General features: G+C 37.0%; 1 protein-coding gene across 2 annotated transcripts; it reads left to right on the top strand.

Annotated features, from left to right (window-relative positions):
* The first annotated feature begins 709 nt into the window (after positions 1-709).
* Positions 710-14442, top strand: LOC6050055 (17-beta-hydroxysteroid dehydrogenase 13). 2 transcript variants are annotated; one of them, XM_038256352.1, is made up of 5 exons: positions 710-990; positions 1049-1378; positions 13778-14034; positions 14122-14235; positions 14303-14442. In XM_038256352.1, exons 1-5 carry the CDS (start codon positions 850-852, stop codon positions 14376-14378), a joined length of 918 nt encoding a protein of 305 aa, XP_038112280.1. In that variant the 5' UTR covers positions 710-849; the 3' UTR covers positions 14379-14442. The 2 variants fall into 2 exon arrangements, with proteins under 2 accessions (XP_038112280.1, XP_038112279.1); XM_038256351.1 differs by lacking the exons at positions 710-990; positions 1049-1378 and adding exons at positions 11777-12043; positions 12117-12446.
* Positions 14443-16258: the final 1816 nt, after the last annotated feature.

Genomic DNA, 16258 nt, shown 5'->3' with positions numbered 1-16258 from the left:
TCACGTTTGCACCCTGCGGCGAGATTATTTGCAGTTTTATGATTGATCGAAATGTTCATTTTTCAGTGAGTATTTATTCAGTAGGAGCTTCTACAAATCTTAGGTTCCCAATCCTTGTACGGATACGCATGGTTGTGTAACTTTTAAGCATTACAGTTTTCAAAGTGCATGATAGCATACACACACATATGAAAAAAATCAATAAAAGCTATTTAGGTATATTGAAATTTAAAATGCTGATCAGCTGAAGGTAGAAATTTGAAAATAATTGTTTCCTCATAATAATAATTTGTTAATCACCGTAGTTCATCAATTTGACGATGCCATTTTTTGCGAAGCTTCTGATCATCCCAAAGCGAACGCTAAGAGCCCATCATTATGTAAGGAATCCAGCAGCAACAAAAAATCTTGCTGGGTTGTGAATTTACATGCGCATCAGCCAGCGTGGTTCTTCGAAAGAAGGCATGAGTTGAATCAACAGGCTAAACGCTTCGGGTAAATGCACTCGATGACGACTAAACCAAATAAAAATAATTTTTCAATGGAACCTCAACAACTCTTTTCTGAAGATTCGAATCCCATAACAACATGATTTCAATCCTAAACTTGACCAACTTACATTGCTTTACCCTACATAATGAGATAAACACTTTTTTGTGCACTTTTCGAAGTAATCCACTGATACAAACAGTGGACGTCACAGTCAACAAACGGGATGGCCCGACGAGGGTGTTCAAGACTACATATTTGATCGATTCGGCAGTCTAGCGCTGGAGTCTAGAAGTTTCGCACATCTCGCCGGATATTGTTGAAATTCTTCGGTTAAAAGTTTCTTTTAAAAACCATGCAATGGATGTCATCCAGGAAGTGTTGTTAATAGTGTTAGATTTAATTAAAGTGGTTTTGTTGGCATTACCTCTGATTTTTGGTGCAATATTTCGGACATTCTTTCCGCAAAAACTAAAGGACGTCCACGGTCAAACAGTGCTTGTATGGAATTCCAAAAGCCTTACCCATTATGTCCGCTGATTGAAACGCAATATTCCAGATCACCGGCGGAGGCAACGGGTTAGGAAGGGCACTGGCCCTGGAGTTTGCCACCCGGGGATGTACGGTGATCGTGGTGGATATCGATCTGGCGGCCGCCGAACAAACTTGCACCGAGTTGAGACGCAAACAAGTGGCTGCCTACGCGTATCGAGTGGATGTTTCGTCATACGAGCAAGTCGAAGCAATGGCTGTCGACGTGCAAAAAACGGTTGGGCCCGTCGACATTTTGGTAAACAACGCGGGACTGGTTCACTTCAACTTCCTGGAAGATACCAGCACAGAAATTGCGAATCGAGTGATTGATATCAACGTCAAGTCACACATATGGGTAAGCACAATAAAACCCTGCAAATATTGTTGGTGAAATAGGAGCAATAATTCAATACCTGACCTATCTTAAATTGAACATCAAAAATCGACCATATAATGCACTGAACCGGCAGAGTTTCTTTTTGGGAAACTTTTACGTCTTCCTTACTTCTCTTCTAGCCACTCTTACTGCAACGACCTTCAACTCCATGAAGTCAATCAAGCGAAAACCGCTCATTTATGATTTCTGAACACGCTTCAACTGACAAAATTGAATTTGGGTGATTTTGCTGTCAATAAATTAAATTGTAAATTTCGGATACGAATGCTTGAAAACATCAAGCGACCGTGCGCACCCACGTGTATCTGTGGCAAGTGATTCCATAGCATTTATATTCCAAATTTACAATTTTGTTGATTCAAAATGGTATGGGAATATTCGAATCACAGCTCGGCAAGGGATTTTTTTTATCAATTTAGTATTCACAACAAAATGAGGACATATAATAAAATAATAGTGCTAAAAACTCTAACTATGTTAGCTTTAAAATGAGAAGAAAAAACTTTTTTTCGGCTTTTTTTTAATTCTTTGTCAAAATTTTGTATCTGTTTTAATGTTAGGAAGATTCAATCGAAATATTGTCCAGACGACGTGCAGCGATGGAATAATCATCATCAAAAGAAAATCATTGGATGTTCATCAAAAGAAAAAATCCAAAGGGAGCATGCTATCTTCTCTCACGCACGAAAGATCGGTAAAATGAATCTAAAAAAAATCATCATCTTGATTATTCGGCGGAACATCTTTTTCACAACTAAACTTGCAAGTGTAACGTTACACGTCGGAAATTGACCTGCCACATTTTGTAGATGGGCAATACGTGTAAACAAAGTAAAAAACAAGGAAATTCATTAAAAAATCATCAGCAGATTGATTTTTTGAGAGAAATTCGGGAGCGATTTTCTTTTGCGTGATTTGCCTCCTCTCTCTTTCGTGGGTGAAAAAAGTTCGCAAGCGAAGTTGATTGTTTTGCGATTATTCCATCCCTGGTTCCGAGAAAAAAATCGATTTAATGTATGACCTTGACATAACAAAAAAAAATGAGCGTGCAAAGTAAACAAATTAGTCAAGGCTAAAAACCCAAAAATAGCATGTCTAACGGCAAATCGTGTAACAGGCCAGGTTTTGATGGATCTAGGCTAAATCGACCCTGCTGAGTCCGAATATCGCGGTCACGAAGCCCGATTCCTTAAGGGAAGCGAGATATTTAAGATGGCGACCAATATGGCGGCTATATAGAGAAGTCAACAATATCACAGTATGAAGGTTGTCGACGTGTCGATTTTAACTAATTTCGGGTCGCTGAACCCGAATATGAACAAGAAAATCGGTCACGGCGATCCAGGAGCGTGTAATCCAAGATGGCGTCCAATATGGCGAAGAGAGAATCTTCAAGTATTTTTAAACAAGATGTAACAGGCTTGTGACCGATCAAATTTAACTAATTTGGGGTCGCCGAACCCGAATATGAAAATCGGTCACGGTGACCCAGTAGCGTGTAATCCAAGATGGCGTCCAATATGGCGTATTTTTAAACAACATGTAACAGGCTTGTCACCGATCAAATTTAACTAATTTGGGGTCGCTGAACTCGAATATGACCATGAAAATTGGTCACGGCAACCCAGGAGCGTGTAATCCAAGATGGCGTCCAATATGGCGAATAGTGAATCTTCAAGTATTTTTAAACAACATGTAACAGGCTTGTGACCGATCAAATTTAACTAATTTGGGGTCGCTGAACCCGAATATGACCATGAAAATCGGTCACGGCGACCCAGTAGCGTGTAATCCAAGATGGCGTCCAATATGGCGAAGAGAGAATCTTCAAGTATTTTTAAACAAGATGTAACAGGCTTGTGACCGATCAAATTTAACTAATTTGGGGTCGCCGAACCCGAATACGACCATGAATTTGGTCACGGCGATCCAGGAGCTTGTAATCCAAGATGGCGTCCAATATGGCGAATAATGAATCTTCAAGTATTTTTAAGCAACATGTAACAGGCTTGTGACCGATCAAAATTAACTAAATTGGGGTCGCTGAACCCGAATATGACCATGAAAATCGGTCACGGCGATCCAGCAGCGTGTAATCCAAGATAGCGTCGAATATCAAGGTTACTGTAAGACAGGTTGGGCTGTTTTAGTAAGGTTGTATTAGTGCGAACACGGAGAAAAAAATAAAATGTCAGTTTTTGCTTGGAAAATCATTTTTCGACACTTTTTATCTCCGTGCACACTTTTCGACAAACCTCGTGACGTCACAAAGTTTGTTTTTCTTTTGGTTGGCAGACGGGCGAGTTGGTTTTGACGAATCGGTGCCGTGATTATGGCCATCTGCAGGGTCAAAGGGTGCAAATCAACCCGAAGTAATCCGAACGTAACCCTGCACAAATTCCCGAAAGATCCAAATGTGCACGATAAGTGGTTAAAATTTTGCGGGTGTGCTGACGGCCAGAATCTATTTGTTTGCTCTCTCCACTTCCGGGAAAACGATTACGAGCACATTTTTATGCAAAATGCAAAAAAAATCCTTCAAAAATCAGGTAGGTTACTGATTGTATGATTGGATTAAGGAAATAATAAAAACTATTATTTTAATTATGCAGCTGTGCCTTCAATCCGTGTCCCAGCGGTTGAATCTGCTCGGGATAACAGAGTATCGTGTCGGAATCGAAAGAAGCTGGTCGTGGAACTCTTGGAGACGGACGAAATTCGGAGCAAAGAAGCGGCCGATTATCAAAAGCTGTTAGATGAAGTTTACGAGCCGTTGAGCCCGTTTGATTGGTTCCCTTCAGTGTCTGTAACCGATCACGCCATTGTCCGACCGGAAAGTGTGGGCCTGACGTCCGCAAGGCGAAGTTCTGCAATCGATGTTTCGCTGCCCGTTCCCGCCATCGAACAACCGGAATGTGTAGGCCTGACGTCCGGAAGTCGAAGTCCTGCAGTCGATGTTTCGCTGCCCGTTCCCGCCATCGAACAACCGGAATGTGTGGGCCTGACGTCCGGATATCGCAGTCTTGCAGCCGATGCTTCGTTGCTCGCTCCCGCCATCGTCCGACCGGAAAGTGTGGGCCTGACGTCCGGAAGTCAAAGTCCTGCAGTCGATGTTACGCTGCCCGTTCCCGCCATCGAACGACCGGAAAGTGTGGGCCTGACGTCCGGATTTCGTAGTTCTGCAGTCGATGCCGCCATCGTCCGACCGGAAAGTGTGGGCCTGACGTCCGGATGTCTCAATCTCACATCGTATCATCCTGCTTATTTGTCAGAAGATCTGTCCATGGTGGAACCGCTGGACGACAGTTGTCCTTTCCAAATGGAAAGTTGCTTGACCAGCTCGACATACGAAACAATGGATACATCCGGACTGCAACTTCTGTGTGATGCAATTTCCTTCACCGATCTCACCGCGAACACGAGCGAACATCTGCCAAGAGCGAAGCTTTCAGGTTATGTTCCGGTCAAGCGTGGAACGGTGCAGAAAATTAAACTGCAAAATTACAATCACCGTAGGACTATTCATAACCTGCGCGCTGAGGTAAAGTTTAAACTTTTGTACAACACTTACTATCATATATTATCAAAGAACTTTTTACCATGAAAGTAAACAATTTTTTATTTATTTGTAGCTCAAAGAGAGGGACAAACTCATCAGATCACTTCGAAGGGAGAGTGAACGAAAATCCAAAGATTTAGAGCTACTCCGAACTCAAATTGCAGACTGTTCAGCTTCTCATGAACAACTAATCCGAATCGAAGTCTACAAGGCCTTTGGGAAGATTTTTACTAAAAATCAGATCGATTTGATTCTTGAGCTAAAGAAAAAGGTTAAATGGACTGACGAGGAAATAATGTTGGCATTTGCACTAAGGTAATTCTTTCATAAATTTGTGTACTATCACAATTGTTCATTTTTATCTTGCCCAATTTTAGATACCACAGTCAACCCGCCTACGAAATGGTGAGGAAAGAGCTCAAAATACCCCTGCCGTGCCTACGTAGACTGCGAGAATTCGCATCCGACATCAACATGAGAGGAGGAGTGCTTTTCGACGTACTGTCCGTTCTGGAATCTACCGGCAAGTTCATGTCACCGAGAGAGCGTGTCGTTATAGTGGGTTATGACGAAATTTCCACCAGACAGGATGCAGAACTAGATAAACGAACGGACACGTACATTGGACCGCGAAAAAAAATGCAAGTCATCGCCATTCGTGGGTTGTTTTCGAAGTGGAAAACACCAATTTTTATTGATTTCGACTGCCCAATGACCTTGGAGCTTTTGAACAAAGTCATCGGCCATGTACATTCAGCCGGATTTACGGTTGCAGCAATTGTTCACGATTGCGGAGGAGAGAATATGGGAGTTTGGAGGCAAGCTGGCATAAATTATGCACAGAACAAAGTTTCTATTCCACATCCGGTCACAGGAGAGGAAATCTTCTTTTTCCCTGATGCTCCTCATCTTTTAAAGCTGATTCGTAACTGGCTGCTGGACCACGGTTTTTACTACAAAGGTAAGTGTCATAATAATAAAACGGCATAATTTGAATCATATTCGAGTAATTTTCTTCTGTTAACCCTTAACTGTTTATCTTCAAACTCCTAGTATATTTCGAATAATTTAGAGATAATGTTTCAAACCAAAATCCTTATTTTTATCAAAATAATTGACAGTACAGAGTTGAAAATTCAAAATTGATCATTCAAACTTCATTAAACATCAAAATTCAAAATTAGAATTTGGAAATTGAAAACTGGAAATTAGAAATAAGAAATAAGAAATTAGAAATAAGAATTGAGAAATTAGAAAGTATTAATTAGAAATTAGAAATTTCTAGTTAGACATTAGAAATTTCTAATTATAAATTAAAAATTAAAAAATTTGAACTTAGAAATTAGAACTTAAAAATTAGAAATTAAAAATTAGAAATTAGAACTTAGAAATTAGAAATAAGAAATTAGAAATTAGAAATTAGAAATTAAAAATTAGAAATTAAAAATTAGAAATTAGAAATTAGAAATAAGAAATTAGAAATCAGAAAAAAGAAATAAGAAATAAGAAATAAGAAATAAGAAATAAGAAATAAGAAATAAGAAATAAGAAATAAGAAATAAGAAATAAGAAATAAGAAATAAGAAATAAGAAATAAGAAATAAGAAATAAGAAATAAGAAATAAGAAATAAGAAATAAGAAATAAGAAATAAGAAATAAGAAATAAGAAATAAGAAATAAGAAATAAGAAATAAGAAATAAGAAATAAGAAATAAGAAATAAGAAATAAGAAATAAGAAATAAGAAATAAGAAATAAGAAATAAGAAATAAGAAATAAGAAATAAGAAATAAGAAATAAGAAATAAGAAATAAGAAATAAGAAATAAGAAATAAGAAATAAGAAATAAGAAATAAGAAATAAGAAATAAGAAATAAGAAATAAGAAATAAGAAATAAGAAATAAGAAATAAGAAATAAGAAATAAGAAATAAGAAATAAGAAATAAGAAATAAGAAATAAGAAATAAGAAATAAGAAATAAGAAATAAGAAATAAGAAATAAGAAATAAGAAATAAGAAATAAGAAATAAGAAATAAGAAATAAGAAATAAGAAATAAGAAATAAGAAATAAGAAATAAGAAATAAGAAATAAGAAATAAGAAATAAGAAATAAGAAATAAGAAATAAGAAATAAGAAATAAGAAATAAGAAATAAGAAATAAGAAATAAGAAATAAGAAATAAGAAATAAGAAATAAGAAATAAGAAATAAGAAATAAGAAATAAGAAATAAGAAATAAGAAATAAGAAATAAGAAATAAGAAATAATGAATTAGAAATTAGAAATTAGAAATTAGAAATTAGAAATTAAAAATTAGAAATTAGAAATTAGAAATTAGAAATTAGAAATTAGAAATTAGAAATTAGAAATTAGAAATTAGAAATTAGAAATTAGAAATTAGAAATTAGAAATTAGAAATAAGAAATAAGAAATTAGAAATTAGAACTTAGAAATTAAAAATAAGAAATTAGAAAGTAGAAATTAGAAATTAGAAATTGGAAATTAGAAATTAGAAATTAGAAATTAGAAATTAAAAATTAGAAATTAGAAATTAGAAATTAGAAATTAGAAATTAGAACTTAGAAATTAAAAATAAGAAATTAGAAATAAGAATTAAGAAATTAGAATTTAGAAATTAGAAATTGAAAATTAGAAATTAGAAATTAGAAATTAGAAATTTGAAATTAGAAATTAGAAATTAGAAATTAGAAATTAGAAATTAGAAATTAAAAATTAGAAATTAGAAATTAGAAATTAGAAATTAGAAATTAGAAATTAGAAATTAGAAATTAGAAATTAGAAATTAGAAATTAAAAATTAGAAAATAGAAATTAGAAATTGGAAATTACAAATTAGAAATTGGAAATGGGAAACTGAAAACCGGAAATTGTAAATTGAAAACTGAAAGTTGGAAATTGGAATTAGGAAATTGGAAGTTGGAAACTAGAAATTGGAAACTGGAAATTTGAAATTGGAAATTGGATATTTTAAACTGGAAATCGGAAATGGAGCACTTCCATTCGAGCAGTTTTTGCTTTTTTCTACAATGTATTCCTTATGGGAGAACTGTCATTTCTACCACTCGAATCCGGTACTCCATTGAAAATAGGAAATTAAAAAATTTAAAACTGGAAATTGAAAATTGGGAACTGAAAATTTAAAATAAAAAAGATCGGTAATTTTTAACACTGAATTTTTTCGATACTAGAAATCTAAAAGTATGTGTCATGTTTTTTTTCTTTGTTCATTTCAATTATTTTTCAACTTAAGTTTAGGAAAAGTCAAAACTTTATCTTTCAGGCAAACTTATCACCAAGTACTTCCTCGTCGAGCTCGTAAAGAAAGCGTCAACACTCAAAAATCCGTTTGGAAAATCGCAAACTGGAAGTAGCAACATTGAACTGAACGCATTATTTAAACTCACCATGAAACATGTCACCTGTGAAGGTTCGGAACGGCAAAACGTCAGGCTGGCCGCACAACTCCTCAGCCATACTACTGCGGTCAACCTGCGACGACATTTTGGGCAATACGAGGAAGCGGTTTTACTGGCTGATATCATTGACATAATCAATTCGTGGTTCGACACAATGAATTCATCTAGAGTCCATGAATCGATCCCGGACAAAAAATGTTACGGATTGGCAGAGGAGGTGCAAAATAGAAATTTGCAGAGAATGAAGGAGCTCATCGGAAACATCAGAACCCTCAACAAACATGTCATGCCCGCTGCGACACACTTACAGGTATTGTACCACCTTTAAAAAAGCTTGCGAAAAAAATCTCTCTTTTTTTCTTGTCACCCTAGTGCTACCCTCCTGCTGAATAAGAGTTAAAAACAAATACTTAAGCTTTTCTATTTTTATCGTTTCAGATATTCCAAAAAGCCATTCTGACTTCGATACAATCCATCCGGAGATTGCTCTTCAAAATGCGGGTCGATTATGGCATTTCTTTTATTATGTGCTATAAAGTAAATCAAGATTTTCTTGAAAGTCTGTTTGCTATGGTGCGCCTGAATGGCGGCAACGACCATCCTTCTCCTCTGGAAGCATTAAACCGAGTGAAGCTTATTATCCTTGGGAAAAATCTGATGTTTCCGATGAGTGCCAATCAGAACACCGAGTTGAATAAGGACGTCGAAGAACACTTCTTGATGTCTTCGATTTTCCGCAAAAAAAGAGAGTCAACATCGGACAACCCGGACGAGCCACATGATGAGGAAACCGACGAAGACGAGCCATGGACATTCCAACAAAAAGGCGTGCTCTTGAAGAGCTAGATGGACAGAATTACGTGCAAGGGTACATGGCGAAATCGCTGATGAAGAACCACGACTGGACCGGAAATTACACTTACCAACTGGAGAGCGGCACCGAGCAACAATTTGGGAAAGAAAACTACGTGGAAGATCTCTCACGGGGAGGGCTTGTTCAACCATCCGAACAATGGGAAGAACTGGCCGAACAAATGGAAGACTATTTCAACCACATTCACAATCTTGGAAAGGACAAAGAGGAGCCCGGCTTCAGGGACAGCAAAAATGTTTGCAAAAAATCGATTCAAAAGATGACGAAACAGTTTCCCAATGTGCCAGCAGATGTTATAGAAACTTTCGTGAAAAAACGAATCAATATTCGTATTCGAAACCTAAAGAAGCAGATCCAGGAGAAGAAACATCATCGATTCAAGATCATGAAAAATAATAAGAAATCGAAAAATCAAGAGAAAAAATCAGAGCTCAGCAAGAACCAGAAAAAAATTAAACATTTTACTACATAAATATCGTTGAAGACTATTCTTTTTACTATTATAACTAAAAATATTTGAAACAAACTGAAATAAAAATCGTTTCATAAATATTTTTGTTTACATCATACACTTTATTCACACAGAGAGAAAAACTTAACTGTATACCGTTATCTGGGACGAATCGGGACACATGTCTTATCCCTTTTATTGTATTTTCAAATTTAAATCTTTTTGGTGCTCTTAAAACTGTTGTCACGATTCGTCCCAGTTTACGGTATCAACCCAATCCTCTTAATTTGATAAAAAAAATTAACAAACTAATAAACATTCCAAATGATTTGAAATCGTTTCGCAAGAAATTGTACTATCATTGCAATTCAAATTAAATTCATTTACCTATATATTTTTTGGTATCAGCAAATCCTCATTTAATGCTTTCAACAACTGTATGTACTTGCTTTTTATTCTTCTAACCCCGTTTGTCTCGAAAATCACCGTTTTATTTAAAATTGAACAAATTTTCATTCAATTCCCTATACTAGCCATAAGAAACGAGAACGTTGTGACGTCATCACTAGAAGCATCGCAAATGTTGACACTTTTTTGCTTACTAATACTAAACCAACACGTTTTCAGCCCAACCTTTCTTACAGTAACCTTGGTCGAATATGGCGAATAGTGAATCTTCAAGTATTTTTAAACAAGATGTAACAGGCTTGTGACCGTTCAAATTTAACTAATTTGGGGTCGCTGAACCCGAATATGACCATGAAAATCGGTCACGGCGACCCAGTAGCGTGTAATCCAAGATGGCGTGTAATCCGACCCCAAATTAGTTAAATTTGATCGGTCACAAGCCTGTTACATGTTGTTTAAAAATACTTGAAGATTCATTATTCGCCATATTGGACGCCATCTTGGATTACACGTTGCTGGATCGCCGTGACCGATTTTCATGGTCATATTCGGGTTCAGCGACCTCAAATTTGTTAAATTTGATCGGTCACAAGCCTGTTACATCTTGTTTAAAAATACTTGAAGATTCTCTTTTCGCCATATTGGACGCCATCTTGGATTACACGCTGCTGGATCGCCGTGACCGATTTTCATGGTCGTATTCGAGTTCAGCAACCCCAAATTAGTTAATTTTGATCGGTCACAAGCCTGTTACATGTTGCTTAAAAATACTTGAAGATTCTCTCTTCGCCATATTGGACGCCATCTTGGATTACACGCTGCTTTATCGCCGTGACAGAACGTGAATATATTCTTTCGTGGTTCACAATATCATAAACACAATATACAAAAATCGGTTAAAAATAAGGAATCTGGCAAAAAATGCCAAAATTGGTACAGAAAAAGGCACATTTTAATCTGTCGGACGCTAGCAAAATCCAACAATTTTTCATACAAGCTGAAAAGACAGCATTTTCAGCTGCTAAAGTGATTGGGATTGTAAGATTTTGGATATATTAAGTGATTAAGAAAACATCATTTTGAACCTGCTGCAGTGGCTAAGATGGACGGAGCTTAGTTCCCCAATCCCTAGGTAGTGAGTTTGAGTTTGGATTAAACTCGGTGTAAATAAAAATTTGAATACGCACCCTCATACAATCAGATGACGAGGTCGAACGAATGATTTTGTGTCGTTAAACATCAATTGACGTCAATCAGTTGAAACCAAAAATCAGCTTAAGCAAACAAAAGATTTTTTATTCATGTTTACCCGGTGTCAACACTAAGCTCGTAATGATCCTCATCTATTATTTTAGGAACACTGAGTCGCTATAAAATTCTCCCAAGCTGAGCTTGCATAAGGTGTCTCACTGTCTCTCTTCCACAATTTTTTGGCTCTTTTTGGATGATATCAACGAATAATCAACATTACCGTTCCCTGGAGTGACCTATTCATCTAGAAACAGCAGTCGATTCAAAACAAATCCTACTAAAAGCTCGCCCCTCGCAACGGTCACTTACTTATGTTATGTTGCCCATGTTTTAACGACCTTCGCGAAGCAACGCGAAAACTTTACCCAAAGCAGCCTCATCAGAGCGCCGAAAAACTCGCGGACAGTCGCGCGGTTCAATCCGCCCAGTTAACACACAAAGGTTAAAATGGACCTCCCGATAGAGTCAGATCACTCGACTCAAGAGTCGGATTCATCGGTAGTGCAAATTGTGACGCAGATCTTAGTCGTGATATTGGATTTTCTGAGAGTGCTTTTTTTTAGTGTGCCAATTTTATTCAAAGCGTTTCTAAACTTGCTGATCCCCAGAAAGTCGAAGAACGTGTCCGGCCAGCTGGCTTTGGTAAACGCTGATAAATCCAAGAAGACGGTGATTTGGTTAACCTTGGTGGAAATTTTTTTGTCCCCAACTGTAGATAACCGGTGGAGCAAACGGATTGGGCCGTGAAATTGCACTTCAACTAGCCAAACGAGGGTGTAACATCGTTATTGTGGACGTTGATCTTAAGTCCGCGGAAAACACCTGCGCCGATTTAAGAGAGAAAGGTGTCAAAGCTTATTGCTACCGAGTGGATGTATCTTCCTTTGAACAGGTCAAAAGCCTTGCAACGACCGTCTACCAGGACATCGGCCCTGTCGATATTCTGGTCAACAATGCCGGTCTGATACATTTCACGTTTTTGCAAGATAGCACAGAGCAAGATGTGAACAGACTCATCGATGTAAACGTCAAGTCGTACATTTGGGTAAGCAAAATATTCGGGTTTTTTTCTCAAGAGCAACTAGTTTGTAGCAACAATCACTTGATTGAAAATACGGAGGCATTTACTTTCACTCAGACCAATTTTAACAAACCCTTACTGCCACAAGTCGTAATTGCGAAAGTAAACTGCATGATTTAAATTAAAGTTCGATGCACAAGGACGTCTTTTCAATGTTAAACAATCTTACGAGCATTACCCACTGGTATAGCTCTTAAGATTGATAATTGGCTTGAAGTTTTATGATAAATTTTCAAAATTGACTAATTCGATCTGAACATGCATTTTCTGGTTAAAACGTTAAAAGGTGGTTGGTACCTTCCTCACATTGATAGGTTTGTCAGATTGTCAACCTATAGAGCTATCTAAGCCCGGTCTCACACACACTAGCAAACCATTTGTTTTGCTGGCTGGTACAAAATTTAACCTCACTTTTTTCGTGTACGTACACGCAATACATGCGCACGTAGATAACTCTATTGTACTCGTTGGAAAGGTCTTTTGATTACGCATCCAACGATGGGTCGCATGATTAATCAGAACATCATTTTCATCAGAAAGCTGAGATCCGGCTTCAAAAAAGTTTATGATTTAAAATTAAGTGCTCATAACTTTTGATAGGGCTGTCAGATCTCCAATCTTTTGAGCTCGTTGGAAAGGTCTTTTGATAACGACAAGTCGTATGATAGATTTAGACAACGTTTTCTTCAAAATATCTGAGATCCGGCCTTCAAAAAGTGCACTTAGGTGCATATAACTTTTGGTAGGGTTGTCAGATCCTCAGCCTTTTCCGGCTTTATGTTAAAATCTTTTTTTTTACATATCTTTATAATTTTCAACCTCAAGACGGATCGAATGAGACTAAAACATATTAAAATCGGTTGAGCCAGTGCCGGGATAACCCAGTGCAAATTATTTGATCAACATCCCACCACACACACAGACATTTGCTCAGAATTTGATTCTGAGTCGATATGTATGCGTAAAGGTGGGTCTAGAAGGTGAAATTAAGAATATCATTTTTTGAGTGATTTCATAGCCTTTCCTCAATGAAGTGAGGAAGGCAAATCAACTCGCTATATTAAAAAAAAAAAAACATTTAATAAAAAACTGCTCACATTTTCTGAAAACGTTATCAGAAGCTCTTCGATACCGCTGTTTTAGGTGTACGGCTCTTGAGGCAAGTTGTTGCCTCTTTACAACAACAGCACTCCACTCTCAATTTCAAGCATCAATCAACCTGAAGAGCATCTCTCAAGCATCCTATTCAGCATCCAAACTCGGACAGAGCACTAATGATCGTTTCACACCCGCAGACGACCAAGGTGTTCCTGGAGAAGATGATGGACCGCAAGCGGGGCCACATTGTGGCCATTTCTTCCATGTCCGGAATGTACGCGTTCCCGTGGGCCGTCGTCTACTCGACCTCCAAGTACGCCGTCAACGGGTTCATGGCCGCTGTGACCGAGCAGCTCCGGCTGCAGGGCTTCAGCGACAAAATCCAGACGACCTGCGTGTGCCCGTACTACATTGCTACGCGAAAGGACATTGTCGAGTTCCTCAAAAAGCCGCGGTAAGTGCTGAGTCATGCGGTGTTCGTTAATTTTTTCGCTAACCTGTGGTTTTTTTTTTTTTGTTTTTTGTTTTTTTCTGGACTCAGGTTCAAGCTTTTAACCACCGAACACACGGCCCGTGTAATTGCCAAGGGAATTTTGCGAAACGAGGTGACCATTGCAATTCCGCCGTTCTTCGATCTCGGTGTTAAGATTATGCAGTAAGTGTTTCTGCTACAAAAACAGAAGATGGGTCGATTAGATAATCAATTTTTCTACCAATTTCAGGCTGTTTCCAGTTAAAGTCCAGCAACTCGTACGAGATTATATTATAAGAGAATATGAGTTAAATTCGACGCAGTGAGATAATGGATTATCTGTCTTTTTACAGATTGAATAAAAGGATGATAGATAATCATTTAAAAGTTGGAGATTTTTTCTTAATTTAGTTAGATGTTTTTTTTTGTTGTTTGGCAAGTCTATCAATAATATAGAGATTTAAATTTTATGTGTTGGTGTCCGTTGCAGGACTGAACTGCACAGATGAACTGATCTTTCGAAAGCTTTTCGTAATTTATTTCAAATATGTCAGGAAAATTAGGAAAAAAATTGGGTTTTTAGAAAACGTAAAAATATCAATGGAAACAGAAAAGATATTAAATGAAAACAATTTAAAATAATTTACCTGTGTTGTTTTGAATATTTGTGAAATTTTAATTCACAACACCGCAATGTTAACTGATCAAAGCAATGTTCAAGTTCAAAAAGTAGTTTTGAACAAATTTTGAAAAGTTTGAAAAGTCAGTTAGCTATTTTTTTTAATGTTTTCATAGTAATACTTAAATACTCTCAAAGTGTCATTTTTTTAAATGAAAATCAGTTTGAATCAAAGATCGGAATACATTATTCAATTCGAGTTAAAATAAAATTCTTAATTGCAAGTTTGAAGTGTTATATAAGCAGAATTTAAAAAAAATCAAATACGTTTTAAGTAGAACCAGTTTCTTATTGAATTTGGAAAACTTATGAATCATGATGCAGAATTGGTTATGATGGCAATATTTCTTATGAATTTTGATCAAACTTGGAACTTTATATTAACCTTATTATTTTTATTAACCTTAAATTTGTGTACATTCTTGAATACAAAATGTAATTGCAATTTTTTTAAATGAGACATTCAACTCAGGCCTGGCCAAAGCCAACCGGTCCGCGCTGACCCAAAAGCCATTTCATCCAGCCCGCGAAAGCTCTTCAAAATAGTTCTATGTCCGGCCCTTAAGGCTGTTCATGAAATATGCAATTCATAAATTGAGTGTTTAAATTTAAAAAAAGGCTTTAGATCAAACTTTCTAAAAGCATAGCATAGCATTGCATTGGTGTCTACCCGTAGCTGCTACTTCGTTATTGACCAGGACCCCCAAACATTGCTCCGTGGACCACAGACGAAAAGTAGGAACCAATCATCACCCCTTCGCAATTTTCAAAGGTCCCTATCGTGCTGATCAATACCGCGCCGGCCACGACCAGAGGTAAGACACGGAGAAGTGGACGGGAATGTTAGCCGATACTTGAGTGATGGGACCGCTAAATCGGCTGCGTCTCCGACAAAATATCACATGAGTTTTGTGGGGTTAGTAAGATGGGTATGAGGTCAGGATTCACTGTGGTAGACGATGCGATCATAAGCAATTTGTTTATCGGTTGAAATTTCAAAAATCTTAGGCTGCCGGCTGCGGAAAGATAGCTATCTAGGGATTTAAATATAGTATTAATTCGACCGCGATTCTCCAGAAATTCTCCGTCGGCGTGCCTTCCGATCAACGGTGATGTAGGAAGGGCTTCATTCATTAAAATTATTTTATATCATAAGCCTTAAAACATATTCGTCGACGTGCCTTCCGATCCTCGATGATATGGAAAAGACTTAATCCAGCAATACGACTTGCTTGTCTCAACAAACAAAAATCGGATCGTTTCTATCGAAAACTATATAAAGAGAACAAAAATAAAATTCATCGGCCAACGAACAAGCAAACTAAAAAAAAATGAAAAAAAGAAGAAGAAGAAATCCAATCACTTCATGTACACAAATAGCGACACAAAAAAGACGGAAAAAACACGAAAAAACAGGACTGCGCGTCCCCACAGGCACCGCACTACTGATCCATAAATTGAGTGTCTAAATTAAAAAAAGGCTTTAGATCTAACTTTCTAATATTATAAAAAATTTTTTTTTTAAAA

The sequence above is a fragment of the Culex quinquefasciatus genome, chromosome 2 (assembly GCF_015732765.1).
Source record: "Culex quinquefasciatus strain JHB chromosome 2, VPISU_Cqui_1.0_pri_paternal, whole genome shotgun sequence".
Classification (NCBI taxonomy): Eukaryota; Metazoa; Arthropoda; class Insecta; order Diptera; family Culicidae; genus Culex; species Culex quinquefasciatus.
Note: the sequence above shows the minus strand (reverse complement) of the source record. Positions and strands in the feature narration are given on the sequence as shown.